Here is a 26414-nt window from a genome sequence, read left to right on the forward strand (position 1 = left end):
TCATTAGCATTGTCCTTCCCAGAGCTAAAATTATTTCCCATCATATCAGGTTTAGCGTGGCTGCTGATGCTTCCATATACTATTGTCATCCACACGGAACATACCAATAATTAGATTATACAAGTAGGACATTGATACAAAATTTCTCAAAGGGCTATCTACAAATACAGATTTTTTATCCTCTCTAAGACCATCTCCAACGGTTTTCCTTCAGGGACCAAAATCCCTTCACGACGGGATTTTCGTTCCCTTCAGCGCTCCAACGGTTTTCCTTCACGGTTCCCGTCACGACGGGATTCCCAGGGTCATTCTCTTCAGGACGGGATTCTCTCTCCTTTCCTTTCGCGATTCCCCTCGAGTGGAAGCTGTTGGAGATGAGAGAAAATAAAGGAAATGAGAACAGGGAAGAGAATCGGGAAGAGAACGAAATGAAGAGAATATGGTTGGAGATGGTCTAACTGAGACTGAACTATATTTCAGATTTTGAACAACTAGCCCACTGATACAGCAGAAGGGACTCCTCAATGCTTTTTCACGATTCAGCTCGGGAGAGTATGAATCCAAAGTTCAGGCAATGGAAAGCATAACAGAACAGAAACACGATTAATAATTGTTCAACAAATGAGCTTTGGATTAATAATTGTTCAACAAATGGACATTTAAAAAAAACACCTAGTGCAATGCCACATGCCACTTTTTTGTATTAATAATTTAATATAGAAAAAGTTGTATAATGAAGATAGACAAATGCACACACCACATGCAAACAAAACACACAGCGAGTTCGTTCCATTAACACAAGCCCAACCGTCGCAGGCCATCGGTACTCTGACCGGAACCGGATGACGTTGCTCTAGGTATGTCAGAGGGCAGTCCAGTGCCTATCGGCACCTATCGGCCGTCCATCCGTCCCGCGCAGAGGATCCAACGTCAAGCTCCCTGCCTTAGCTTGTGTTTCCAAACCTAGTTGCCACACAAGTCTATCGAAGCATCAGCAGCCACGCTAAACCTGATATGATGGGAAATAATTTTAGCTCTGAGAAGGACGGCGCTAATGATGTTGATGGAAAGGACGTGAAGCACCCATGAATCATGATCAAAGGGGAGGATGGCTTGCTTGGTGTGTGGCAGAATTGATTCTACTTAGTTATCAGTGAATCCGGGTCAAGAAAACAAGAATTAATCGTTTGACCAAACAACATGTTGCTAGTTCTAGGCTGGCATTGCAATTTGTCTTTGCAGCTGTACTCTTTATTATGCCCTCTCATACCAGTTGACGTTTGACTAAATGAACTTGTCTTGTTGTACGTGTGATTTACTATGCAGTGACCTGTGTAATGGTTCCCGGACAAGGTCGTCCTGCCTGAAATGTGCTAAGCAAGAGCCCACCGCTCGCTCTGCCACGGGCGCAGGCTCACCAGTCTTTGGGCTGTAGGCCACATGGGCTTCTCCCGCCGGAGCAGATGGACGACCTCGTCGCCAAGATCCGGCCGTGTTGCAATGCGTCGCAGCAATCGACCGCAGCGTGCGCAGCTCGCACGCAGTACGTGCCGTGCAGACTAGGCGATCTCAGCTCTCACACGACGGCGTCACCCCCAACCCGCACCGCCGCACGGCGAGATGTCAACACAGCTCAGGACACCCCTCGTGCGGTTCCGGACTACAAGAGTCATGCTCACATGTGCAGTTACGGGCAAAGAACCTGAGCTAATACTACCTTCGATCTTTTTTACTTGTTATTTAAGATATCGATACGATCTTTAATAAGTACATTTAATTATTATTTTTAATAATTAATTTTTAGTAAAAATTGATAAAAATTAAATGATGTTAAAATATTTTTTATGTAAATTTATTACTATCATTTTTACATATTAAATCATAATAATTTTGTGTATATTAGTAGTTAAAATTTCTAAAGTTTGACTGTATATATTCTAAAACGATATCTATTTCGAAATGAAGGTAGTATATTGATATTGTAATTTGCCTTTTCAGGTGTATTATTTGTTACGCCTTCTCATACCAGTTGACGTTTAATTGAATGAACTTGTCTGGTTGACCCCATTGCCATTAATGGTTTCCGGCCATGGTCGTCTGCCTGCATTTTTCTCTCTCATCTGCACTAGCTACCGGTAACATATTATTGGTTCTTCGGGAGGCATCTGCCATCTGGGTGCGATGATAAATTGCCAATGAGGCAATGACAAAGCCGTGATTAGCTGCAAGGACGGAGCACTAACAAGGGCGCGTGCAGTGGCATATCCACGTAATGAATTTGGTCCATGTAATGCTGAATTCAAGCGTTGGATTCGAAAACAAGTGGCTGATATCAAACTCCATGCAATGAATTTGGTCCATTTTAATTCATAAGAAATTCTGTCATAGGGAAGTGTGATGCCAGGTAAGACACCTTCCTCGCAGGAGCTCACGTACAAAATTCTGTATGTGTTAAAATAACATTCTGTTTAAGACTAGTCATAGGCCTTGAAAGCTCTCAAATTCAAAAGCACGAAGTACCCAAACTATCCTTTCAGTTTACTTCACCTGATCCAAACAGGAGACACTGTCAGAAAGGGGATCGATCACTCTAAGACTTGGCATAGATATTGAGACGCGATTAATGCAGACTTACCACATTCTGGCATCTTGCAATCACCTCCCGAGTTGGCACAAGCTTAACATTTCACCAATTTCAACTCCAGCTTGTTTCACATAGGAGGTTTGCCTCCTATTCTTCATTGAATTTGTCATTGTAATACAACTCTGCAAAAGGATCAGATTGTTAGTTTAGTAACCCTACACACGATATAATGTACATAAGCATGAAAGTGAATGGCGTACTTATGCATCCGGTCCCATCAACCTGCACGCTGCACCTATAGTTTATTGTAGTTACATATTTATCGCCAAGTTTTTGCATCTCCAAAAGAAATTATGAGTTCCAGAATCAGCATTCTAGCTATCTAATTCTTGTCCCACCTAGTCAGGAAAGGGAAAGATTAGGCTGTTTAGCATGGATAGTACTTATGACCCAAATCAATGATGGCTGTAAGATTCTTTAAGAAAGGTACAAAACGAGGCACAGATACAAGCATGGCGGTTGAGCTCGATTGCTCTATTTCTCCTATTTTCTGCAAGGTACAGACCTGCCCCGATTAACTGATATAATAACATACTTGTTAACAAATAGCAGGTAGTCCCTCCCTCTTCCTACCAAGATGGATTTGAAAGAGGTTGCAGGATGCTCTCTTTCCAAGTGCGACATTCTGTGGAATGGGATGTTCACTGTTGTATTTAAAGTTCAATTAAAAAAACATGTTTTATTTCTGAAATATATCTTCAGAGTCCTAGTTCACTGAATTCTCAGGGATACTGTCTACCTAACAGAGATATTACATGGGAAAGAACTAAGACCTCCAGAAATTTGAACCAAGGGATCCAAGTGTACAAAGTACAAAGACATTCGTGCACGACATGATACTATGATAAGTTCTATGCAGTGATGCAGGTTATGCCTACCTTTGCAATTGTCTGGTCTTTCAGGTAGTTGTACTTCCCCAGTTAGTTTCTGAAAGCACACTACAGCCTAAGGTTCATAAAATATGGAAGAATGGAGAAGGCATGACTTGCATTTCCCAACTTCCTATGGCATGAATAACAGCAAAGATGCCAAGTTCAAAGAGTGTGAGTTTTCCGTCTTTCTCATGGCTGTTCATAATGATAATGATATGATATTCCTTCACTTTGACCTCTTCTTGGATTGTTCAGGAGAAACTTTTAGAAAATGATTGGTGTTGGTATTGACATATTATGTTATCTGTTCATCAATTTTACATGAGAAGCAAATTTTGCACTAGTGCCTTCACATGCCAAATACATTTTGCTTCTTACCATGATCTTCTATATATATTATTGGTAGTGCACTCAGACACATTCTCAAGTATGGTTTTGAGCTTCTAGCCTACTAGTTTCTGAACTGCTTTTCCTCTGCCTGATCTATCAAAAGAATCTTGGTATTGTTCTCTTCTCACCTCGCCTCTTCCAGTTTTTAGTGCTACTGGCCAGGTGCAAATGCTAAATTAAATCTGTTTAGCTTTCATTATGAGAACTGACTTTGAGCTTCAAAACACCACCTTCTCAACTTTTGGACTTGCGGTGCTTTGTTTAGAAGATGGGATCATGGAACTATAGAAGGGTAAAGGGCATTTTGGTCATTGTCTATATCATACTAGTCTGTAGTATGCTGATTAATTGTTGAGCTTGGTAGTTGAAGCACAAACTAGCAAGATTCATATTTTTAGGACTTGGGAGCCAATAAAGATGCAGGGGAGTTTGTTGGGTCTTAAGGAAGCAAAAAGGCTTCCGGTCTCATCCAATGTGCTAATAAAACTTCTCCACACGGAAAAGAGAGAGAAACAGATTGCCTAGCTTGAACCCTACGTATTCTCTTCCTCTTGAACAATCAAACCAACCAGGCCAGCTGCAATCTTCTCTGTCTAATCAATTCTATCCCTGTTTCATTCAGGTTGAGTCGTCTTTTCTCTAAATATGTGTTCCAGCTAACTATTTTGTCTATTTCAGATCCAAATTAGTTCACTTCTAACATGCTACTGCTGTATTTGTTAATCAGTTTCATCTCTTGCATTTGCTTCTTTCTAAAAGTTTTACTACTCTAGATACTTATGTGGTGCTCATTAGTTCCTAAATGTTGTATTTTTTTTTAGATCTTGAGTGAAGGAAACAGAGGCCAAAATGATTGCTGGGGGAGGCTATTTTGATGGTTCCCATGATCCTATTCTCATGGCAGGATCGATGATTCATGATTCTTCCCAATCTTCCATCTATGACAATACAAATGCTGAACAGCAAAACTTCAGAGTCACCAACTTTTCCATGGAAGATCTCTCCAATCCAGCCAATCTTAGCTCCGAGCCTGCAAGGGCAATCAACCATTTTCAACACCAGCTTGGGATTGACATAGAGCAGGACCACAGTGGCCACATCATACAAGAAGTGCCCCCAGTAGAAACTGCAAATTTGGTTCCTGCCAATTACGGTGTCCAAGATCATATCCTCAGCCACCAGATAGGAGAAGGTCCGCATAACATAACTGTGGAACAACAGATCCTGGACTACAATGCTGTATCATATCCAAATGGGGCTTACGCAGCTGCACATGATCTTCTAAATGTTCTACAGATCCAAAGGTGCAGTTTGACTCCTGAATTTCCTTCAACAGAACATATCTTTGGTGATCCAGCACATACCACTGTCAATCATTTGGATATGAACAATGACCTTCCAGGAGTAGAAATTTATGAAAGTTCAATGATGTTCAGCGATTCAACTCTACAGTTAGGTTATAATGCTACTCAATCTCATCTGTTGAAGGATCTCTATCATTCACTGCCACAAAATTATGGGTTGTTTACAAGTGATGATGAGAGAGATGGAATGATCGGGGTACCAGGGGTCTCGGGAAATATTTTCCATGAGATAGATGGGAGGCAGTTCGAAAGTCCCATACTGGGAAGCAGAAGACAGAAAGGTGGGTTTGGCAAGGGCAAGGGAAAAGCTAACTTTGCAACTGAAAGAGAGAGGAGGGAGCAGCTAAATGTGAAGTATGGGGCTTTAAGATCACTGTTCCCAAACCCTACTAAGGTTTGTCTAACTTATCTTTCCGCGTACAAATATATGTTTCTCACATTGCAGATAACTCAATTCACACGATCACATGGATTTTCTAGAATATTTACTAAGTTTCATTGGTATCAGGATATGATGGAATTCCTGCATATATCCATCCAGTTTTTTTTTTCCCTAGAAAAAAGCAAAACAAACATGTATGGTAAAAAAGAATTATGAAAGATGTTTTCATTGTTAGCGAATCCTCTGTGAGCCCACCTGACATAGGTTTTTCAAGAAATAAAAGTAAACTGGTATTAGTTCTTCAAGCATGTGGAGGTAGGTGCATCATTTACTTTATTTGAGGTGATTATTCAAGTGTTTTGTGTGTATGTAGTCGACAGATTGATGTAAATAGATCTTTAGTATCAACATCCAACAAAATAGAATGTAATTCTTCAGTTTGCACAACATATGAGCATTTCCATTACAGAAACTTAAGATAATTATGATCAGCATAACAAAATATGCTATGAATTGTTGCAAAATTATTCTCCAGAATGACAGGGCCTCTATAGTTGGAGATGCCATTGAATACATCAATGAGCTTAATAGAACAGTGAAAGAACTGAAAATCCTAGTGGAAAAGAAGAACAGCACTGATAGGAGGAAGATGATTAAGTTGGATGATGAGGCAGCTGATGATGGGGAAAGCTCTTCAATGCAGCCAGTGAGGGATGACCAAAACAATCAGATGAATGGGGCTATAAGGAGCTCCTGGGTTCAAAGGAGGTCCAAGGAGTGCGACGTTGATGTCCGTATAGTTGATGATGAAATAAACATCAAGTTCACTGAGAAGAAGAGGGCCAATTCTTTGGTTTGTGCTGCAAAGGTTCTAGAGGAGTTCCATCTTGAGCTCATCCATGTTGTTGGGGGAATTATAGGAGATCACCATATATTCATGTTCAATACAAAGGTAAATATCAAATTTCCTACTAAAAGTAGGTTCCTGATCCTTTTCCCTGTGTCTATAGCAGTAGCGTTAATTATAATACTCCACAGATACCTAAGGGCTCCTCGGTGTACGCATGTGCGGTGGCTAAGAAGCTCCTCGAAGCTGTGGAGATGAAACATCAGGCTCTTAATATCTTCAACTAGATGTATCCATCATAATGATTATTCAGACAACGTACCATGCTGGTTTATTCTTTAGCATCTAATAAGGTGCTGACTTATCAGAGAAGGACCGCAGGACCTGAAAACAACATTCTTTTTAATGTCCACTATCAGAATTTCTTGACAACTAGTTCATGTTTAACTTCTTGCCTTCTTTTTCTATACGCTTAAAACAGTCTTGCTGGAACAGTGTGGTGCTTCTGATTCAGCATTTGCTGGCACTATCACTCACTACTTTATTCCATTGCATTCATATTCAGAATATGCGTAGTAGATCGATTTCGCTCCTCAACTTACATATGTCTGGCTTAGGTTTAGTGGATTCATTTGTTACCAGGAAATACAATTACATCTCAATTCTACAAAAAAAAAAAAAAAACCGGTAGAGATGCAATAATGTAAATCTATGATCCATGAAGAAATTGGCATGGTGACTCAAATACCCTGGGGAAGCGACTTAAAGTTAAGACACAAAACTGCGGAACATACTATACACTCAGAAATTGTGTGTGCGTGCTGGTTGAGATCCTTACCCCATAATGCACAGAACAACTGGTGTTGGCTTGTTCCCCTTCCAGTCGCCCAATCCATCATGCTCCGGATGCGGGCGTCTCGACCAGATCTGAACGGACCACCTGAAGCAATCAATCAAACAGTGAGCAAAATTACAAGAAGAGTGGAACTAATTCGGGCAGTCGCACCCGTACAGTCGAGATCGCCGTAGTTGCAGCGGTCGACGAAATGGGGCAGGAACGTTGGATGCGCGTGGCTTCGATGACCAAGGGGTTTGGTTACTTCATCCAAACGCCTGCTTTTCCCCTCTCGGCCGTTGATCCCGCAGCTCGCCGGTGCCGCGACGCCCACACAGCCGCCTTCACTGCCCTCGTCATCTGGCATGGCAAGGCAGCGAGAGGCCGCGGCCTCCGTCGCTGAGGCACATGGAGGAGCCGCCCGCGCCGCCTGCGGTCGCCGAGCCACATGGATTAGCCGCCCCCACCGCCTCGGGAGCGCCGTGCTCCTTTCGACCTTTCCCTCTGCTCGATTCTCCTGTAGCCTATAAGACTTTCGAGAGTTTTTTTAATAATATTATTTTACTGGAAAATTGCTTAAATAATAAGCAAATTTAAAAATCTATAAGAATATGTAACTGTCGGTACGCGAAATACAGACAAATGACATATTGGTACTCTGCATACCGACAACTTACGTGGCACTGGGTTCGGAGGCCTGTCGATACGCGGAATACAAAGGGCCTGTCGACATTCCGTATACCAATAGGACTCCGGGTAGACACCGATAAGGATGTCACGGTAGCCGAGACTCGACAAGTTTGTCGGTAAACAAAATGCTACCAACAAGCCTATTTTTATTTGATTTTTATTGATAATGGGGGAATATCATGTAGGTAGGCACGATGTTGGGAGGATTCAAAATCTAAATTTATGAACAATAATATTTTTTAGCATAATTATCATATAATCTAGTATGGAGGTTACATACGCTGATAAACAGTACATGTGACATAGGGTTTATCGTCGCTGCACAAATGGACCATAAACAGATGATGACATAAAATGGTTCAAGAAAATGGACGAGGATTTTGCGAGATAGGACACGAAGAAAGAAAAGTCGTCTCGCGGGAAGGGTGGTTCAACAAGTGCAAACCATTGAGTATGTTACTGCCAATGTATTTCACGGTATGCATTTATGTGGTGCATGCTACGTGTATCGTACTATCGTAGTTGCCCTTTATGAGGGTGTTGTCATTTCGTGTTGTGGACTGTATCCCGATGTATGACTAGAAGCGATATTTCCCGATGTACTGCCTTAGTCTTATATAATTTTTCATTATATCGTGTTGTTTGTGTTTGAATAAATTGTACCATGTCATGTAACGTTGTATTATGTTTGCAAGGTGCTAGTGGTAAGGTTCATAATGCGAATGTTGACGATGTGGAAAGTTGCAAGCCTATGGCTTGTGACCCAACTCATCATGATTAAAGCTAAGCCGTGTGGTCACTTCGTGTTCGAAGTCTGATTTAGAACAGAGTTCTTGTCATATCATGCTTAAAGCTGTGTCATGTAGTCACTCCGTGCATGAAGTGTGAGTCACAACAGAGATTCTGTGCTGACAGTAAGGTGTTGTCATTTCATGCTTAAAGCTCAGCATCACGCGTCACTGTAGCGTCATGGAGAAACCTGTGCATGAGTCAAAGTAGGGTTCGTATTTTGTAGAAGTGCAAAAGATTGCACATGGTACGCTTTGGGATGGAGTGAGAACACAATAATAAAAATATGACTGATAATATAGTACGAACATAAACATCCTATATGACATGACAACCACATAATAGAAATAACATAAATATATCTACGTATTGTCTAGTGGTGCGCTCAAGGGGTGTCGCCATGGCCATGGACGCGCTTCTTGGGCATGCCCGCCGCCCTCCGCCGTCCAGCTATTCTGTGACGCACGTGATCAGTGGAGAACATAAAGGAGTCACGCGGAGGGTGTTGAGGTCGTGCAGCGTCTAGAGGGGTGGTAGGGTCAGGTTGCGTCCGACCATGTGGGAACAGAAAGGTTTGGTCCCGGGCGGTTTGACCAAGACACCAAATAGTCTGGCCACCAGACTTGTGTCAGTGCAATCACGGTCAGACCGTCTGGCCTTGACAGTCAGACTAGCCGACCCATGGTCAGACCGCCAGCTGAGTAGAGGCCCAAAAACCCTCTGTTCCACGACGGTTAGACCAGGCCAAACCTCCGATCAGACCGTCACACATGAAATCCAACAAAAAACCTTTTTTCTATACATCGGTCTGACCGGTCACTTCTGGCGGTCAGACCGCCACAACACAGAATAAGGGAAAGGCTTTGTTTTCATTGGATCCACTCAAACTAAATATACTCATCCTATATGAAATGAAAGTTTGAGCAATTGTGACACTTTTGACATCTCAAGTAAACACACATCGTCGAGGATAAATCCCTGATAGTGATTCCAGGGTGTATCAAACGACGGGTGCGTGATCTTTTTTGGGATGTGTCTACTGAATCCGATTTTGAGGGTACTTGGATGATTGCGGAGGAACTCGGCGCCCGGGCTGATTCATTTTTGTATGACGTTCGTTTCTGTCTTTGGACCGTCCGGTTCGACCCTCTCAGGGGTATTTTTGGGTCCTAGGAGGAATATCGTAGGCTTGTCTGGAACCAGCTCCTGGGCTTTGTAATGACAGGCATTGACCTTCGGAGTGCCTGTATTGCTTAGGGAGGATCGCATCAAGCCGCTCGCGAGCAACATTCCTGGTGTTGAGGGAGACTCTTAGCACGACGAGCCTTTCGGTGGTGACCAGTGCTCGACCCGATTTAGAACTTACGGCCTTGTGGTCGTTAACCCTCGGGCACCTTTACCTTGTCATCGTGCGAGCGGGTTAGCTTTAGATCTCATCCCATCAATACGAGCGAGCAAGGCAATGACCTATTCTCCTTTATTACCCAATTGTAAACCTCGGCGAGGTTAGTTGTCATAATTCCATAACGTGAACCATCAATATTCGCAATGAGTGCCCATTTGTCCAGTGATTCGTGTCTGATCTAGTCGGAGAAACACTTAACCCTCCTCCCACCCTTCCTTCTCCTGGTCACACTCTGCGGCTCAAGTGGTAAAGGCTCTAGGCCCTCGGGCTCTTCGTCCCTTGATACAACTGGCTTCTTCAAAACTTCATCCATATACTTACCAATTGATTTATCCAGTTCTTCCCATAATGCATCAAACTTCATCCTTTGGTTCTGGTTGCACAGCTTCTTAAAAAGATCCATCAACCTCTTACTCCTGAATTGTTTGTAGAAGTTTGCTCTGAGATACCGCATGCACCAACGGCTATACAAATTTGGCAACGACAAAACCCTGCCCGCACCACTCCACAATGTGTTGATGGCGTTCAACAAGCCTGCATGATGATCGTGAAGTGCACACACATTTGGCATGTTACCAACAACATCTCTCTTAACTCACTGCAAGAGCCACAATCAACTATCCGTAGACTCACGTTCAATGAGTGCAAAAGCTAAAGGCAGAACCTGGTTCTCACCATCTACCCCGATAGATGTGAGTATCTGTCCCTTGTATTTGCCTGTGAGGAATGTGCAGTCCACGCATATCAGCAGCCGACAATGTCTGAATGCCTCGATCATACACCCGAACGACTAGAACGACCGTTGAAGGACTCGATCTCCATCTTGATTGACAAAATTATGAGTAGCAATATAGGTGTCCGGGTTCCTCCCCTAAATAACCTCTAGTAGTGAAGGTAAGTTGTGGTATGAGTCCTTAAATGTGTTAAACCTCTTCTTTAACACCTTTTGTTTTCCTCTCCATGCCATGTCATATAAAATCTCATATCCAAATTTGGTGTTGATGGTATGCATAACTCCAAACAGAGACATACTAGTCTTCTTTAAAATCTTTGGATACATCACATTTGCAACATAATCAGCGATCATGTTCCTATGCGTGCATTGAGGACGACTTAAGTTGCAAGTATGCGGCTCAACAATAGACGCTAACCATACTGTGTTACACCTCGATAAGAATCTATGAACTCGCCAAGTGCGACGTTCAGCTAAACAGTTGACGTCGTATGTCCAAGGATTAGATATTACCACCTTAAACTCTCTCTTCTCGGAGAAACACCATCTCTTCACTGCATGCTGCAGATGGACCTTGTGATGAAACGTCTGGCATTTGGTCACCACGATGGAATCATACTCTCATGCTGACTCGTGTCCATCGTTCACTGTCAACTTCTCTAATGCAAAATTTGTCCATTCTTTCGGGATTCTTGCACCTGAGTCCACAAATGTGTGAAACTCGTTGTTATCTGTCTCCATCTGGTCCACTAATGCCTCGTCCCACTCTCCCTAATCAGCGTGTATCGTGGCCTGATTTCTTCCCCCTCGTTACATTCTTCTCTTGCAGTTTGTATCTCAACCGGTGCACTAGTCTGCAGGGGTACCTTTGGAAATACACTATCCTGCACCTTCTCGTGTACAACATTTTCACCAATAGCTTCTACAGTGCTAGGTCCGGCTTCTATCAACCAAACATCACTCGCTTCTACAAGGATGCAATGGAAAAACCACGTCTACACTCAAGTGACACAAATTGTTGCCATTGCTTCAAACATGTAACCTCCAATAGCTCCCACTGCTAGCCGGTTTCTCGACATCTAGGAATCAGTACCTTCATCGTGAACCACTAATGTGTCAGACTAAGTTGCAACATATTATATAGCCAACACAACACTTAGGACCACAGAATCTCTCGCGGACTATGCAATTATGTGTCCACATACTGGTAGTTACTTAGATCCACCCCACTGTCACAATGCATGACATATCCAGGGCTGTAAAAAACTCTGAACCCCACTACAGTCAACATACTTGATTCAACAACCATATCATACTCCGTCAGGATCACACTATACCATTCTAAATGTATTGCTATCAAAAAAATTACTCAATTTCTATTCAAAATCATACTGCTATGAAATATTTGTACTACATATTTATAACAATTCGACTTCAAACTAATCTACGATGTCTAACTATTGCCAAATTCCTAACTGTATATGTTCTATGCTAAATTATCTATTTTACACATATCTAAATTTTTCCGCTCTAAATTTACATGAATCACATTTTCCCTCTTCCGTTCTAAATACAATCCTGCGAAAATCCACAATAATTCAAATGAACAATTCCTACATCGACAAAAAATATATACGTCTAATAATAGCCAAATTTCAAACCATACTAAATAAGTTATTTAAACTCTACACAAACGAAATATTATAACTTTTCAACTATTCAACATTTCCTAACTAACTATACTATATTTTCCACCTATAGCTAATTTTTGAACCATACCTACTCTACTCTTAATTTCATATGCTTATTTTTCTAAATTATCTACTCTACTCGGCATTTCTCTACTATTCTCTAACTATTTTTCTACTATTTTTCTAAGTATTTCTAAATATAGTACATTATCAAACTACCTCAAAAGATTCTAACCAACATTTTCAAACTCTACTAAATTTCCTACCAACTATACTAACTTTTCTAACTATTGCAAATTTTCAAACTAAATCTATTCTATTCTAAATTTTCTATCCTAATTTTTCTAATTTTTCTACTCTATTCTAGATATTTTCTACTCTATTCTAAATATTGTATCCTAACATTTCTACCTATTCTAATGTTTCTACTCTATTCTAACTATTCCTACTCTATTTTAACTATTTTCTATTGTTTCTTTTTTAAAAAGAAAAAATCCTCACCCTCGCTCGCACCCGCAGTCGCCACCGCCGCTCTCTGCTTGAGCTCATGCCTGAAAGATGAGGAATAAAACAGGAATCGGCCTATCGACATTCCGAATGCCGACATATCTAACGTGGTACCTGTCGGCATGCAGAATGTCGTCAGATCATAACGTGTCACATGTCAGCATGCGAAATGCCGACAGGCCGCTACGCTGTACGAACATCCTACGTGGCACCCCTCTTTAGCTAGGCCCACCACCTATCGGTATTTTGCATACCGACAGGCCTGTGGGCTCAGTGCCATGTAGGATGTCGGCAGGCGGAGTATCGACAGGTCTATTGTCAGTATTCCGCGCACCGACAGGTACCTATTCTCGCAATTTTGTGAATTTGCCTATTATTTTTGTCATTTTCCAATAAAATAATTTTATTAAAAAATAGCCTTTAGATGCATGGATCAAAATCGATGTGATCCAAATTCAAATCAAAGAAAGGATATTTAGTTATTTGACACTCAATTCATGAACTCGCGAAGATTGCCATTATTTTGGTATGTAATTTAGATAGTGACAACATGTTTGTAAAGACATTTAGTTTATGCTACTTTGGACTATTTTACCCTCGTCTTCTTCGTCCTCTGTCTTCTTTCGTGCATCTGGCTCCCTCTCCGACGAGCTCCTTCCTCCACCAACCCAAGCACGCTGAGGTGCTCTGTGACCATGTGCTCCACTCTGACTTAGGCCACTAGGATCTCTATCTCCTTGCACGCATGCTTCACCCGAACCCGATATCATAGTTGGGCACCTAAATGGCTCTTGCACCAGCATTGTCTGTCGGGGTCTCATCGTTGAGGATGTTGTAAATAGCAGTGCGATAATATGAGTATGATATTATACCACATATCAAAATACAAGAGTACAACAAAAGATATTTTGTACACATGACCTTGAAACAACATGACAACAAAACATAAGTGACTGTACTCGTCATTATGTGTTCAAATAGACAGAGACAACAAGTAGGAAACAAATTATAAAGTGCTCTCAGAGAGAATATGACAGTTGGCCCCAAGACATACAAGATCCTGCTCCCTAACTGTTCTATGGAAAACATCACTGACTGGACAAAAATTTAAGATGACATCTAGTTACAGAACCTGAGCAAATGTCCTCTAGAACTATCTAAAGGTTCTGGACAATGCTGCTATCCCAAAGCAAAGCATACAAGATCTAACCAGAGAGAAAAGAATATAGCATAGACAAAGATAAAACTAAATTGCTAAAACAACTACTGAATCTGGAAGCAAAATTGGAAATTACAATTTGTACTGACAGCAACCCTAAATCCAAGAACCACAACACAGGCAGGCAGTCCACTGGAATACCACAGCAACTTATGTTTCTCGGTGTACAAGAATAGAACAGATATATATACACCGAGTAGAACATCCAGTTGCTACCAGAAATCGTAGATAGAATAGAGAATACACGGGTCTAACTATTGTACTCAAAATCATGTCCAGTCTCAGCACCATTTTTCATCATCGAGCAAACACATGAATCTACCTGAACTATCCAGAACAGAAGAAGGGAGAAATACTCACAAAGTAAATCGTTGAAAAGAACTGATGAATGAGGCAAGACACGACTCACTAGTCGTTGTCCCAGAAATCCAATCACCCGCCAGTTGCCGCCAACGAGAGGGAAGATGGTGGTACAAAGCCTCAACCGTACAACCACTATAAGTACGGGCGAGCTTTGGCACATGCAGCTCCGATCAGCACCAAATCACAAGCTCCACCACTCAATTCCCAAAGCACTGATGCACCGAAAGCCAAAACCGTGCTCCTCCTGGCTTCAGCTCAGAGCGATGAACCAAATCAGAGAGAAACAATGAGGAACATAGGGGATATATGGGGTTTTCTCTACCTCGAACAGGGAGAGGAAGCCAACCTCATATAAACGTGATGACGGCGCCCTCCAGCCCCACGATCATGGGGGAATCGGAAGCAGTTGTGCTGCCGCTCCACTCGCCGCCAACCCTCTCTCCCCCTCATCCATCCACAAGATTTTTTCCAGCTCCTTCTCTTCCCTAGCAGACCGACACCCCTCCTTGTATGCATCAGCACATGGGCTCGGCCCATAGTGAGGCAAATAGGCCTGCCAGTCCAAATGAAAAAAGGAAGCCAGAAAAACATTAAAATTTAAGAATTTCTCAACAGAGGATGCCTCTAGGGCAAGTTCCGAGGTGATGCGGCTTTGCCACTCAGATCCACCTCACCTGGCCAGCCTGGCGGTGCCCATGGCTACAACCAAAGGAGGAGGAAGATAGAAAAGGGATGGGGAAGAAGATAGGGGCAAACTAGTCCAAACTCGGGAAAATAAGCAATTCGTGGACTTGGATGGCGTCCCATAAATTGCATACGGAAATAATACCAATTCGGATGGAAGCCCTCTACTTGTGTGGCAAATAACTAAATATCCCATCAAATGAAGAAGACAAAATTGAATAGAAAGTCACCTTCCCACTACGAGTCGACGTCTCGATGAGCCATTTTACGAAATTTGCCTCGTTTTGGTTTTTCCTCTCTCCGTATGTTTTTCGCTAACGTGGCTTCACTCAGTGACAGATAACCAAATGTCAAATAGATTTGGCCACCACAAGTCGGATTTAACTGGATTTGAGTCTGTTTGTTTTAGCTGAGGATTCTCGAAAATTGATTGTCCCACATGAGACTGAGCTTGAGCGATGACTTATTGCCAAGTCAAGACATATCATAAAAAATCTAGTTAGCATGTCATGTGTGTGGAGAGTGGGAGCCAAAACTGAGAGCAAAATTTAGTTAATGTCGGTAAAGAAAAGAGAAATGGCCTGTGTCGAAGGGTTAGCTCCTGTCGCAGGGATCCTGAGGGACCCCTTTTTAGAGATTCGGTCGGGGGGATGATTCTGAATATGTTTGCTGGAGAAATAAATGAATGTAAATGCGATGGCAGGTGGGATGAAATGATCTAACGCAGAAAAGAGTAAATGCGCTGGGGGGATTTTTAGACAGGTTCGGGCCGCACTGCGCGTAACACCCTACTCCTGTGTGGATGCTATAAATGCCCTGAGAATGTCTCTCAGGAATGTGCTGGTTACAAGAATGTCTGTCTATCCTAGAGCCTCGGGCTCCTTGTTCTTGGGCTTCTATGCTTGTACGAAGAGGTTCTTCGATCTCTGAGCGAGTGCCTGAGAGTTCGAGCGTCCTCTGCTCTGGGCTCTTCTGTTAGCTTCAACTTGTCTGGGATTGTCTTTGTTCGTGCCTGCCGGCTGCCTTAAATACCTGCCGGCGGTAGCGTGTCCCGAAAGGGAGGGCACGAGTTCCAAGGCACCATAAATGGAAAGGGAGTTATCATGGTCTCTGCGCGAAGTGACGGGGGGTTGAAAACGCGCCCCCGCCCAGTCTTCGGTCGCCATAATGGCGCCGGCAACGGGTGCCGTGGAGAGGGCCCACCGGGCAGCCGCAGAGCGGCCCGACGTGCCCGTTCTGTCTTGTACGCCTGCCACAGCAGGACGGCAGACGGGGCGTCTCGGGCTTTGCGAAGCTATCCCGAGGCGAGCCGGATGACGCGGGATGGGACCCGTGCATTAAATGTCCTCACGCCCTTCTGCCAGAATATGGCAGGGACTGACATCGAGCGTGGCAGGAGCAGTTGAAGGTGACAGGCCACGCGCGCCCTTAAATGCGGCATCGGGCCTTTCACTGGCTGACATCTCATCGCTGAACCTCTGTGGGGGTCACTGACAGAAGACTCCTTGGGCCGTCAGGGAACCGAGTGCTCGGAGATCACTGTTCACATCCCCGAGCACTCTCTCCCAGGAATGCCCTCTCTTGGTTCTCGGGGAACCAAGTGCTCGGAGGCCACTGTTCACCTCCCCAAGCACTCTGTTCCGGATTTGACTGTTCGGGTCCTCGGGGAACCGAGTGCTCGAGGGCCACTATTTACCTCCCCGAGCACTCTCTTCCCGGTACTCGGCTTTCCTGATCGTTGGGGGGCTCAGGTGCTCGGGGGTCACTATTCACCTCCCCGAGCACCCTCTTCCTGGTTACTTGATCTTCGCAGATCATCGGAGAACCTGGGTACTCGGGGACTACTGATTGTGGCCCCGAGCGTCCTCTCCCGAAACTTAGTCTTTTTTACCTCGCGAAGATGACCCCCACGGGAGGGCGTCACGTGGCGGGTTGCTGGTCCGGCCTCGGGGTTCGGAGACCCTTGGTTCCTGATTCACCGACAGCCTGTATTAAGGAAACCAGATAGGGATAAGTCTTGTAGAGGTTGTGTGTTTTTTGACTAGAGTAAAATGCACCAACTATCTCTAAACTTATTTGGGATTGCCGTTAAACTTGCTAAACGTGTCTTCTAGGTTTAAAATCCTAAAAATACCCCTTTGACTGTTGATGAGGAATGCTTTGTCATCCTCTCTCCCCACACCAGCGGGCACTATCCTCGTCCACGCGCGAAGAGAGATTGTCGTTGGGCCGCGTCATTATTTTGCGTCAGTCAACAGCCACATTAGCTTTATCTCGTCAGCAGCCGAAAAGGTGTGTTTTTGATGATCTTGAACATATATGACATATATAGTAAATTTATATATTTAAATCTTCACTTTGAGAATTCATGGACCAGGATGATTTTCACTAGACAAATTTAAAAGCCACGTTGTATTTCACTCTTTTGACTATTATAGCTTAATCTTCACCGTCTTTAGCTGCTCTTTCTTTCCATCGATGCCATCTAGCCATGGAACTCTAAAACCCATGCAAGCTTCTCATGTCTAGATACGTGTTGTTTAGCCCTCTGAAACCCATCATCGATATTATGCATATAACATATGACTATAGACAACGCTTAATTGTTTTACGAAGAAAACTAATGTAACACATAGTAGCGTGAGCGAGGAAAGTAGATGGGCAACGACAAGCGCGAATGACAACTCTATTCCTTTCTTCTATAATACTCATCGTTGTTGACTTTTCACGTCCTTTGACGTGAAACTTTAATCATATTAGAACTGTTGATCAAAATATCAAGTATTTAAAATTGGAAAGGTATAACTTTAATCATACTATTGAAAAAAAAATTTGCACACGGGGAATCCCACGCCCGCGCAAGTCACGAGTCACGCGATTTTTCGCGTGAAATACGCGCGCGTCCGGTTTATGGCACTCGAACCTAAAACCTCTTAGTTCGAGCGATATGTCCTTATTATCCCACAGTATAAGTAATAGTGATATTATTAGCATATGCAATCCTTTTTCATCTTCTATCTAAAACTTCAAATGATTATTTGGATATCTAAATGTCATTAAATGAGAAAGTTTTCAAATACAAAGTTGTAGATCTCGTCAAGGGCTATAGTTTTATATAAAGTTTGTTTCCATCCAATTTCATATGAAAAAATTATGAATTCTTTAAAATAAGCTGTCTTCCAGTATCACTACCAACTCTAGCCACACCAACAATGATACTATTTCTGCCGGCTCTAGTCACAAATCAACAGTGATACTATCACTGTCGACTCGTGACTAGAGTCGACAGTGAAACCTTAATTATCACTGTCGGCTTTAGCCACCAATCGATAGTGATAGTTAAGATTTCACTGCCGGCTCTAGCCACGAGCCAACAATGATAATCAAGTTTTACTGTTGATTCTTTTTAATGGTTTTTTATGTCGATCCTTGATACAAATCAGCAACGATACTCTATCACTACCGATATATAAATCTATTTTTATAGTTGTGCACATCAATTAGCCTAATAGAGTTTCATGACGAAACTCAAAAGGACGCACACAAATATCATGACGGGCGCTACAAACTAATGGTTCCTAGTCTATAATAATATTGTATTTTTCATAAACACGCTAACATGTGTCCGCTACGTGTAAAACTACCTAGAATTCGAAGACCCGTCAAGTATCAGCAACATAATCCTAAAAAAAGTATCAGCAACATTGCCGTCCATCCATAAATATTCATGTACATTATCATCCATCGATCAATACGTGTTTACGTTCGACAGTGCCCGAATTGGTACGCATGTACCAGTCCAGCTAGAAAACACAAAAAAAAAAAAAAAATCCGCGACGCCTCCCCTACACCGTCATCTCACGTGGGCGGGGCTGTCCGCCCAACCTCCCTCGACGAGCGCCGGTCGATACGGGCGCACCCCCGCCCGCCCGGCCCGGCCCGACCCGGCCCGTCCATTTCCCGCCTGTATCCGGGCTCGAGCTGGCCCGTCGGTTACCTTTCCTTTTCCCTCCGCTCCCTTGCATTTCCCCGCGCCCTCTGTTTCTCTCTCTCACGCGGACCGGACCACCCGAAACCAAGAACCGAAACCAAGCTGCCCCGAGAGAAAAGAAAACCTTTTTATTTCCCACTTTTTTTCTCTTTCGCCAAACAGGGGAGAAATAAAAAATATTCCGCGCCGGAACCGACCGCTTCGCCGGCAGCGAGCCGGAGACGCCGCGGACTCGCGGAGCCCTACCCCGCCCCTGCCTCGGAGGCGGGGACGGAGGGAGGAGGAGGAGGAGGCTCTGAGAGCCTCGGAAGGGAAGAATTCTAGAAGCTGCCAGAGCCAGAGGGAGGGCGCGGCGGACAGCGTGATCTCGGCGGAATAAGTCGCGGGGGGCGGCGCTGGGGAAGGGCGCCTCTTGATGCCGGCACCCTCCGGGATTTGAATGGTAAGCAGATCTCGAGGGGGAGGGGAGCTGATAGAGGCGGGGTGAGGCGGGGCGTGCCGACGGTTAGGGTTTGGCGGTGGGAGGCGGGATGTTGGGGAGCTCGGTGGAGGGAGGAGCGGACGAGGACGGGGGATGCTGCTGCGTCGGGGACACCTCGCCGGGGACCATCGTGTGGGTGCGGCGGAGGAACGGGTCGTGGTGGCCAGGCAGGATCCTGGGGCCCGAAGAGCTCCCACCGTCGCAGATCATGTCGCCAAGGTCCGGCACGCCGGTCAAGCTCCTCGGCAGGGAGGACGCCAGCGTGTAATCTTCCACTCCCTTGTTTGCCTTCAGTTTTTTTTCTCCCTGTGGCCTATGCTGTATGCACATTTTAGATTACTTGTTATTTCCGAATCTTGTGGGATGCTGAGTTATTTCTATCTTGGAAATTGGGTGCAAGGGAAAAATGGGGTGTACGATGACATACAATGTTCCATGCTTGTATTCAAACTCAGTGCTAGTTTCTTTCCTACGGGCCTGATTGTCGTATACTTCGGGATAAAATTAGAGCTGTTGTTCATAGGATATGTAGTGATTTCGTTTCTAACTACGAAACTGTTAATTGTTTTTTTCCATATTTTAAAAACTTCCCTGGGTGATTTCATGGTACTCTGTATTTAGATCTGTAGTGAAAACTATTTGATGTATTAACGTTTTAGAATTGGGGGAAAACATCTGGAACAAGGGATTAGGGTTGCTTTGTACTGCTTGCTTTCTGAAGAACCTGAAAATATCTGGGCTTAGATTTTCTAGGGTTGATATCTTGTTTGATTGCAGTATGCAGAGAAATTTTGATTTTATGTTGTTCACTGGGAGATGTTTCCTTTTGGAATCCAAACAGATAATAGATCGTACAATAATAACAACAACAACAAAGTTTTTGTCCCAAGCAAGTTGGGGTAGGCTAGTAGATAATATTAGAATATTTATACTTGCTCTGTGTATCTGTGAGCAGACACTCAATGCCCCCATATAGTGCCATAATATTCTAACCTGCTAAATTTGTTGGTAGATATGATGCAGAATTTTTTTCCCATGTAGGTACCCTTTTTTTTTTTGAGACGGAACACACATAAAAAATACTAGTTCAGCAGCTGGGTTAGCAGCAGCACTAAAGTTGCTTTTGAGATCCCAATTGTATAATTAGTGTCCTTCACAAAGAGTCAATGACACATACACACACACAAGGGTCGAGGAAGACACTCTTTTTACTGCCTCCTCCCAGTTTCACATAATAATAGATAACTACCTGGCGTAATCAGAATCACTGAAAATTGAAGTTTCTGACATATCCTTCCTTTTGTATTAACTTTTTATCCTTTTGCTTCATTAGGGATTGGTACAACCTTGAGAAATCAAAGCGTGTCAAAGCATTTAGGTGTGGGGAGTTTGATGCCTGTATTGAGAAGGCGGAGGCTACTCAAGGGACACTTGTGAAGAAGAGAGAGAAATATGCACGAAGAGAAGATGCTATTCTTCACGCCCTTGACTTGGAGAGGAAGCAGCTTGCATCGAAGTATCAGGCTCAAGGTTTCAGACCTGGACCACCTGGTAACATTTCCGGTAAGTCCTCTTAGATGATAGTTAAACAACTTTGTTCAGTTTGTTACTTATATGGTATTTGCGACCTTCAAGTATGCTGCATATAAAACTCAGCTGTCTTCATGAAATGCAGTTTGCACTAAACATCGCAAAGACCTTGGGAGTACTCGCTACAAGAGCAAAAAGAGTAAGAAACGGAAAGATGTATCTGTTCCCCCTGATGGAAAAAGAGAAGCTGGTTCAAAGAGAAACTTTTCAGAATCTCTTGCTCAGGGGAATGTTGTCAGTAATCACATGGGTGATTTCTCCAATGTGAGACATTCTCAGGGAGGTGCAACTTTAGAGAGCAAGGAGCAAAGTACAATTGTGAAGAAGAATAGGTCGGACAGAAGTGATTTTGAAGATTCTCTTGTTTCAAAATCTGACAGACGTCGGGCACTTGCTCAAGTTTTGCAGAGCAGTGAAAAATCGCCTCATCACTTACAGCAAAATGATGATTACGGGATTTTCTTAATTGGAGAGGATAATAATCCATCACTTGCCACCTTTCGGTCCAGAAGAAGTAAATATGCATACATGCCTAGTGATTCTGGTGAAACTCATAGTCGTAGTGATTTACCTTCTGTACAAATGGCTTCTACAGGAGCTGATTTTGAGACCGAAAGCTATCTTCAGCATCCTGGTTCTTTTTCTGAGGAACAGACATCGTCTGACTTCACTGAGAAGCAAATAACTGAGTCTTCAGAGAGGGAATGCTCAGAAAGCGAGACTGAAGACGATGCTGAACTTTTGCAAAGTATGTGTATACACCTCACTATTCTTCTTTCTAATGTTTTCTAGGAAGTTTGAACGTGAATTCATGTTACATTGTCAAATAATGTTGGGTTATATTATAACACATCATAATAAGACACTCAAAAAAGTAGACAGCCTTTCGTATTAACATCACACTTAGTGGTATGCAAATATTGATTGTAAGGGCTGAAAAGTACAGTGTGCAGCTGGAAGTCCAAGTATTTTTAATCCAATCTCCATAGCTCCCTTTCTTAAACATGGCAAGACAAATGGTTGGCTAACATGGATGATGAGCCTTGAATTTTTTTATTGATTTTTTTTATTATAGGAGCATATATTCTTGGTATACCCATGGATTGGCTAGTTCCTATTTGGAAGATTTCAATTTCTTAACCACGGCGGTTTCCACCCCTGCTAATAGTTTAGCACACTCTTTGTTGCTACTATGGGGCCCTTAAACACAAGGGGATTTTACTCGTTGGTGTCAATTAGGTGGTCTGTAGACTTTTGTCGCTCTCCATGGGGCTTTTACATTAATAGGTTTCATGTTACATCAATTTGAACTTGCTCGGTCTGTTCAATTGCGGCCTTATCTAATCCTGGTAGTTTCAATTTCCTCGCATAAAACATGTTTCAAACTTTCCCTTCACACAAAATACGCTTCAAATTGCACTCTTGACTTACCTGTATACCTTATGGTTGACCCTCATATATACCCCTTTTGACTACTTGAATCTCCATACCCTCATATATACATGAACAGCTCAGCTCAAGTGCACAGGGTTCAGGGTGATGATGAACTTAATAACCATAATTAATTTATACAAGCTTATCATGATCATTTATTCAAATCATGGGGAAGGCTGTGTCGGATGATGTTGACAAATGGTTAATTCGGTTTCACAAGGTAAATATGTTAAGAAGGCAAGAACAATTGTGGATATGAGCCATTAGATGTTCTTGATCAAATGGTTAGAAATTATCTGCGTACATTAAGTTGGAGGGATCAAGTACAAGGGAGCACATGTCATACTTTTTATAGTAGTAGTGGAGAAGTATAGATTATTAGACTTCAAAGATGCAGTTAGTCATCATGTATAATCAAGCTTTATGTTTTAATATATTCTGGATCATTAGCATTTCTTGAAGTCCTCTGTGCTTCTCTGTTGGGGCATTTCTGAAGCTGGTAGGGTAGAAGTGAAATGAATAGGTACAGATGTATTACAGCTTACTGTACTTTTAGCATCCTTAGCTTGTATGCTGTTCCCTTCTGGTCTTATATCACAGGTAGAATTTAACTGAGTCAAGTAAACTTTAAGAAAAATCATGCAAAACAAAGTATTGGAGCATCGTTGGAGCTTGGTTCAATAACAAGTAGATTGCCACAAAGATATGAATAATTCCTTGAAATATTTAACGTGTACATTTGTTTTGGTTTCTGTTTTGCTGTAAGCCTTCATTCCTGTAATTCATATTCTGTTACTATTACCATTTCTTGTGTCCTAGAGTTTTCTGTAGGGATTTGGATCTTTTGATCTTTTCTTGTTTGATAACTTTTGTTATGGCAATCTTTTTGGCAGGTGCAAATGTGATTCAGCCTAGAGAGTCACGTGTTCCTGATCCTTATTCTCTTCCAGTTTCTGACAAGTTCAGGCATGTGGATTACGATGACAATGAGGTTACCTATTCTAGTTATATGCCTCAGTTGAATGAATCAGAGGGAGAGGATGGTTCTTCTGAACTGGGTGTCTCCCAGTGGCATATGAAAGGTAAACGTAACAGCCGTAATGCAGCAAAGAGATTGGTGGATATGACAGATGGAAATGCCTGGTTAAATAAATCCAATGGTTCATTGAAAGGATCTTTGCGTAAGACAAATGGTGGAAATCCCAGAAAAGATAGTATGCAAACCTCCAGTGAGCGATTTCTTGGGCAAAGTTCTTACCAAATTAAAGAGGAGCCCAATTATGATTCTGATGAAACAGAATTATTTGAGGACACGTGCAATTCAGAGGTTAACTTGTACCATGGTAAAAGATACCCTTCATACTTGAGAACCTCAAGATATCTTAGCCGAGGCTACAATTATTTTAATGACTATGAGAATGACTCATCAAAGATTTCTCCTCTAAACAAGGAAAACGATAGAACGTTTCGTGTTGATCAGAATGCATGTTCGGACAGATCTTCACTTTACCAGGGAAAGTTCACTTCACGTTTTGGTGGCATGGGATCGATGCTGTTTGATGTTGACCTGAAAGTCCAGGCCAGCTACCAGGGAGAGCATGTTCCTCTTGTCTCCTTAATGAGCAGACTGAATGGCAAAGCAATTGTTGGACACCCTATCCAAATTGAAATACTTGAAGATGGTTCCACCAATCATCTGGTTTTCTGCGGTGATACTAGTCTGCAAGAGAGCACAGCAGCTCCACCTGCTTGGCCAACGGGCAGGAGGACTACCATGCAAAGAGTTCCCCGTTCAAATCCTTCAGGTGCATCGTTGGATGGAGATGATGAAGGTGGTCTTGTGTATCCCGAATGGGAGATAAAACCAACCTTTAGGAAGTACTCGACTTCTTCAAATCACCAGAAGAAAAGCTCCTCGAATGCTAGGAGGTCATCGGTTAAGTCCCATAAGAAGACATCCAAGAAAGCAAGCCTCTCAAGCCAGAAAGTTAAAGCCCTCTCTTCCATTTCCACTGGAAAAAGGCATAATGGAGAAGGTGGTCAAGCAAAGGCGCACTGGCGCAGTGGCATTTTTGGTGGTTTAATCAAAGCAGAGGGCGCAGTTCCACTAGTCACATGTGTCCCAGCGAAGGTTGTGTTCACTAGGATATTGGAAGCAATTGGCAGGCCACCTCTAGCTGTTGCTCACCATGTTAGAATGGCTAGTCCTTCAGTGCGAGATCCACGGTAGCCTTCAACTGCAACACTACAAATGGTTGGTTTTGCCAGCCATAAACCTGCAAGTTTTGTGTACATTCCCCGTTAATTGAAGAGATGGGCCATTCAATCATTTGGTTACACCTGTGAAGAGTCAGATTGATACGGTTGCTTCATGATAACTTGGAACAGCTGATCTCTTATTAGCAGTGGTGACAACATGTAAAGATCAATAACGCTTGTTATTTCCAACTGGAGACTGAGATCAATCAAACTCTCATCATGAATGCTTCTCGCACAGCAGTTGGGAACTTGAGCCATCAGTTCCATGAAGGGGCATTCTTTGGTGTAATTAGCATCGGTGACCAGGCTTATGGTTTCGTCATAGTTGTCTCCTGTAAAGTACTAACTTCAACATTTTAGGTGTCTATTTTAGCTAAAGCATTTGCATCATCATATATTGTCAATAGGTCATAGGTTTTCTGGTGTCATGTATAATGCCTCAGTTATATTCTGATGTCTGTTAATTGTTGTGGAGAAGTAGTTGTTGATTGAACTGTATGTTTAGAAGCATGTATATCTACTCGATGTAATGTATCAGAACAAGTACTCCAAATGATGTAACAATCTAGTCGTCCATGTGAAGTTTCCTTCATAGTCGACAAAAGATTATTCCATACTTTTTACTTGTGAGCGGAAGCATTGCCATTGATATGAAGTAACTGCGCGTCTTTTTTTCTGTCATAATCGTGGAAATGCTGTTGTTTAGGTAGCTTCTAAGGTGGTGGTGATCACCTGCTTCCATGGTTTATCCCGGTTTACTAGCCACCATTTCCATTCCACTGCCGTCGAGCTTGATCGTGCGGTCCTGACATTGTATCCACAAGTGTGACACCACGCCGTCAGACGTCCTTTAATGTGATTCTCTCGCCTTTCATCTTTCCTCCTCGTCACAAAGTGACCATCTTTTTAAGTAACTTGCTTGATCATTCGCACCTTTCATCTTTCCTCGTCACAAAATGCCCTTTATCATTCAGCGCTGCTAGCGCTCGGACGTCCTATCCAGACACTAGCTCTGGACGTTCGCTTGCCATTTGACTTTCTCGCTAACTTATGCACCATACGATTTTGAAGATGAAATCTCCTACCGCAACAACTAATCCTTGTTTCTTGCAACGTCCCACTGCACCTACATCGATGAGGAACAGCTCGACCTCCCAAACTTTAAGCTTTGCACCTACGTCGACGAGGACCAGCTCTGCTGCTCGACACCAAGCTGCAGTGTGTCTGTGCGTGCTCTGTGATGC

The 26414-nt window shown here is 43.0% G+C and overlaps 3 protein-coding genes across 9 annotated transcripts; 2 read left to right on the forward strand and 1 right to left on the reverse strand.

Annotated features, from left to right (window-relative positions):
- Positions 1 to 2342: 2342 nt before the first annotated feature.
- On the reverse strand, positions 2343 to 7861 carry LOC133921454 (uncharacterized). Of its 6 annotated transcripts, none has more exons than XR_009910274.1 (5): positions 7512 to 7861; positions 7338 to 7439; positions 2845 to 2982; positions 2636 to 2766; positions 2343 to 2547 (listed from the first exon to the last, which is right to left on the reverse strand). XR_009910274.1 is itself a non-coding variant. In XM_062366333.1 (4 exons), the coding sequence occupies exons 1-3, from the start codon at positions 7699 to 7701 to the stop codon at positions 2732 to 2734; spliced, it is 327 nt and encodes a 108-aa protein (XP_062222317.1). In that variant the 5' UTR covers positions 7702 to 7861; the 3' UTR covers positions 2343 to 2547; positions 2636 to 2731. The 6 variants fall into 6 exon arrangements, 4 of the variants coding, with proteins under 4 accessions (XP_062222317.1, XP_062222316.1, XP_062222319.1 ...); XR_009910275.1 differs by having other exon boundaries at positions 7506 to 7861; XM_062366333.1 differs by lacking the exon at positions 2845 to 2982.
- Positions 4724 to 6879, forward strand: LOC133921453 (transcription factor EAT1-like). Its single transcript, XM_062366331.1, has 3 exons — positions 4724 to 5664; positions 6188 to 6604; positions 6691 to 6879. The coding sequence occupies exons 1-3, from the start codon at positions 4756 to 4758 to the stop codon at positions 6784 to 6786; spliced, it is 1422 nt and encodes a 473-aa protein (XP_062222315.1). The 5' UTR covers positions 4724 to 4755; the 3' UTR covers positions 6787 to 6879.
- An 11588-nt stretch (positions 7862 to 19449) lies between the features above and the next one.
- Positions 19450 to 25801, forward strand: LOC133921456 (uncharacterized protein At1g51745-like). Of its 2 annotated transcripts, XM_062366337.1 has the most exons (5): positions 19450 to 20151; positions 21221 to 21450; positions 21563 to 21991; positions 22073 to 22225; positions 23805 to 25801. In XM_062366337.1, the coding sequence occupies exons 1-5, from the start codon at positions 19937 to 19939 to the stop codon at positions 25139 to 25141; spliced, it is 2364 nt and encodes a 787-aa protein (XP_062222321.1). In that variant the 5' UTR covers positions 19450 to 19936; the 3' UTR covers positions 25142 to 25801. The 2 variants fall into 2 exon arrangements, with proteins under 2 accessions (XP_062222321.1, XP_062222320.1); XM_062366336.1 differs by having other exon boundaries at positions 21563 to 22225.
- Positions 25802 to 26414: the final 613 nt, after the last annotated feature.

Source organism: Phragmites australis, chromosome 6 (genome assembly GCF_958298935.1).
Source record: "Phragmites australis chromosome 6, lpPhrAust1.1, whole genome shotgun sequence".
NCBI classification, from domain to species: domain Eukaryota; kingdom Viridiplantae; phylum Streptophyta; class Magnoliopsida; order Poales; family Poaceae; genus Phragmites; species Phragmites australis.

What these genes read in the sequence shown, in the direction of transcription:
- LOC133921453 (XM_062366331.1), top strand. Translation starts at nt 4,756, where the DNA reads ATGATTGCTGGGGGAGGCTATTTTGATGGTTCCCATGATCCTATTCTC. An exon ending in TGTTCCCAAACCCTACTAAG is followed by an intron (nt 5,665 to 6,187) that starts GTTTGTCTAACT and finishes ATTATTCTCCAG; the next exon opens with AATGACAGGGCCTCTATAGT. An exon ending in TATTCATGTTCAATACAAAG is followed by an intron (nt 6,605 to 6,690) that starts GTAAATATCAAA and finishes AATACTCCACAG; the next exon opens with ATACCTAAGGGCTCCTCGGT.
- LOC133921454 (XM_062366332.1), bottom strand. Translation starts at nt 7,701, where the DNA reads ATGCCAGATGACGAGGGCAGTGAAGGCGGCTGTGTGGGCGTCGCGGCA. An exon ending in CGGCGATCTCGACTGTACGG is followed by an intron (nt 7,440 to 7,505) that starts GTGCGACTGCCC and finishes TGATTGCTTCAG; the next exon opens with GTGGTCCGTTCAGATCTGGT. An exon ending in GTTGTTCTGTGCATTATGGG is followed by an intron (nt 2,767 to 7,337) that starts GTAAGGATCTCA and finishes ATCCTTTTGCAG; the next exon opens with AGTTGTATTACAATGACAAA.
- LOC133921456 (XM_062366336.1), top strand. Translation starts at nt 19,937, where the DNA reads ATGTTGGGGAGCTCGGTGGAGGGAGGAGCGGACGAGGACGGGGGATGC. An exon ending in GGCAGGGAGGACGCCAGCGT is followed by an intron (nt 20,152 to 21,220) that starts GTAATCTTCCAC and finishes TTGCTTCATTAG; the next exon opens with GGATTGGTACAACCTTGAGA. An exon ending in ACCACCTGGTAACATTTCCG is followed by an intron (nt 21,451 to 21,562) that starts GTAAGTCCTCTT and finishes CATGAAATGCAG; the next exon opens with TTTGCACTAAACATCGCAAA.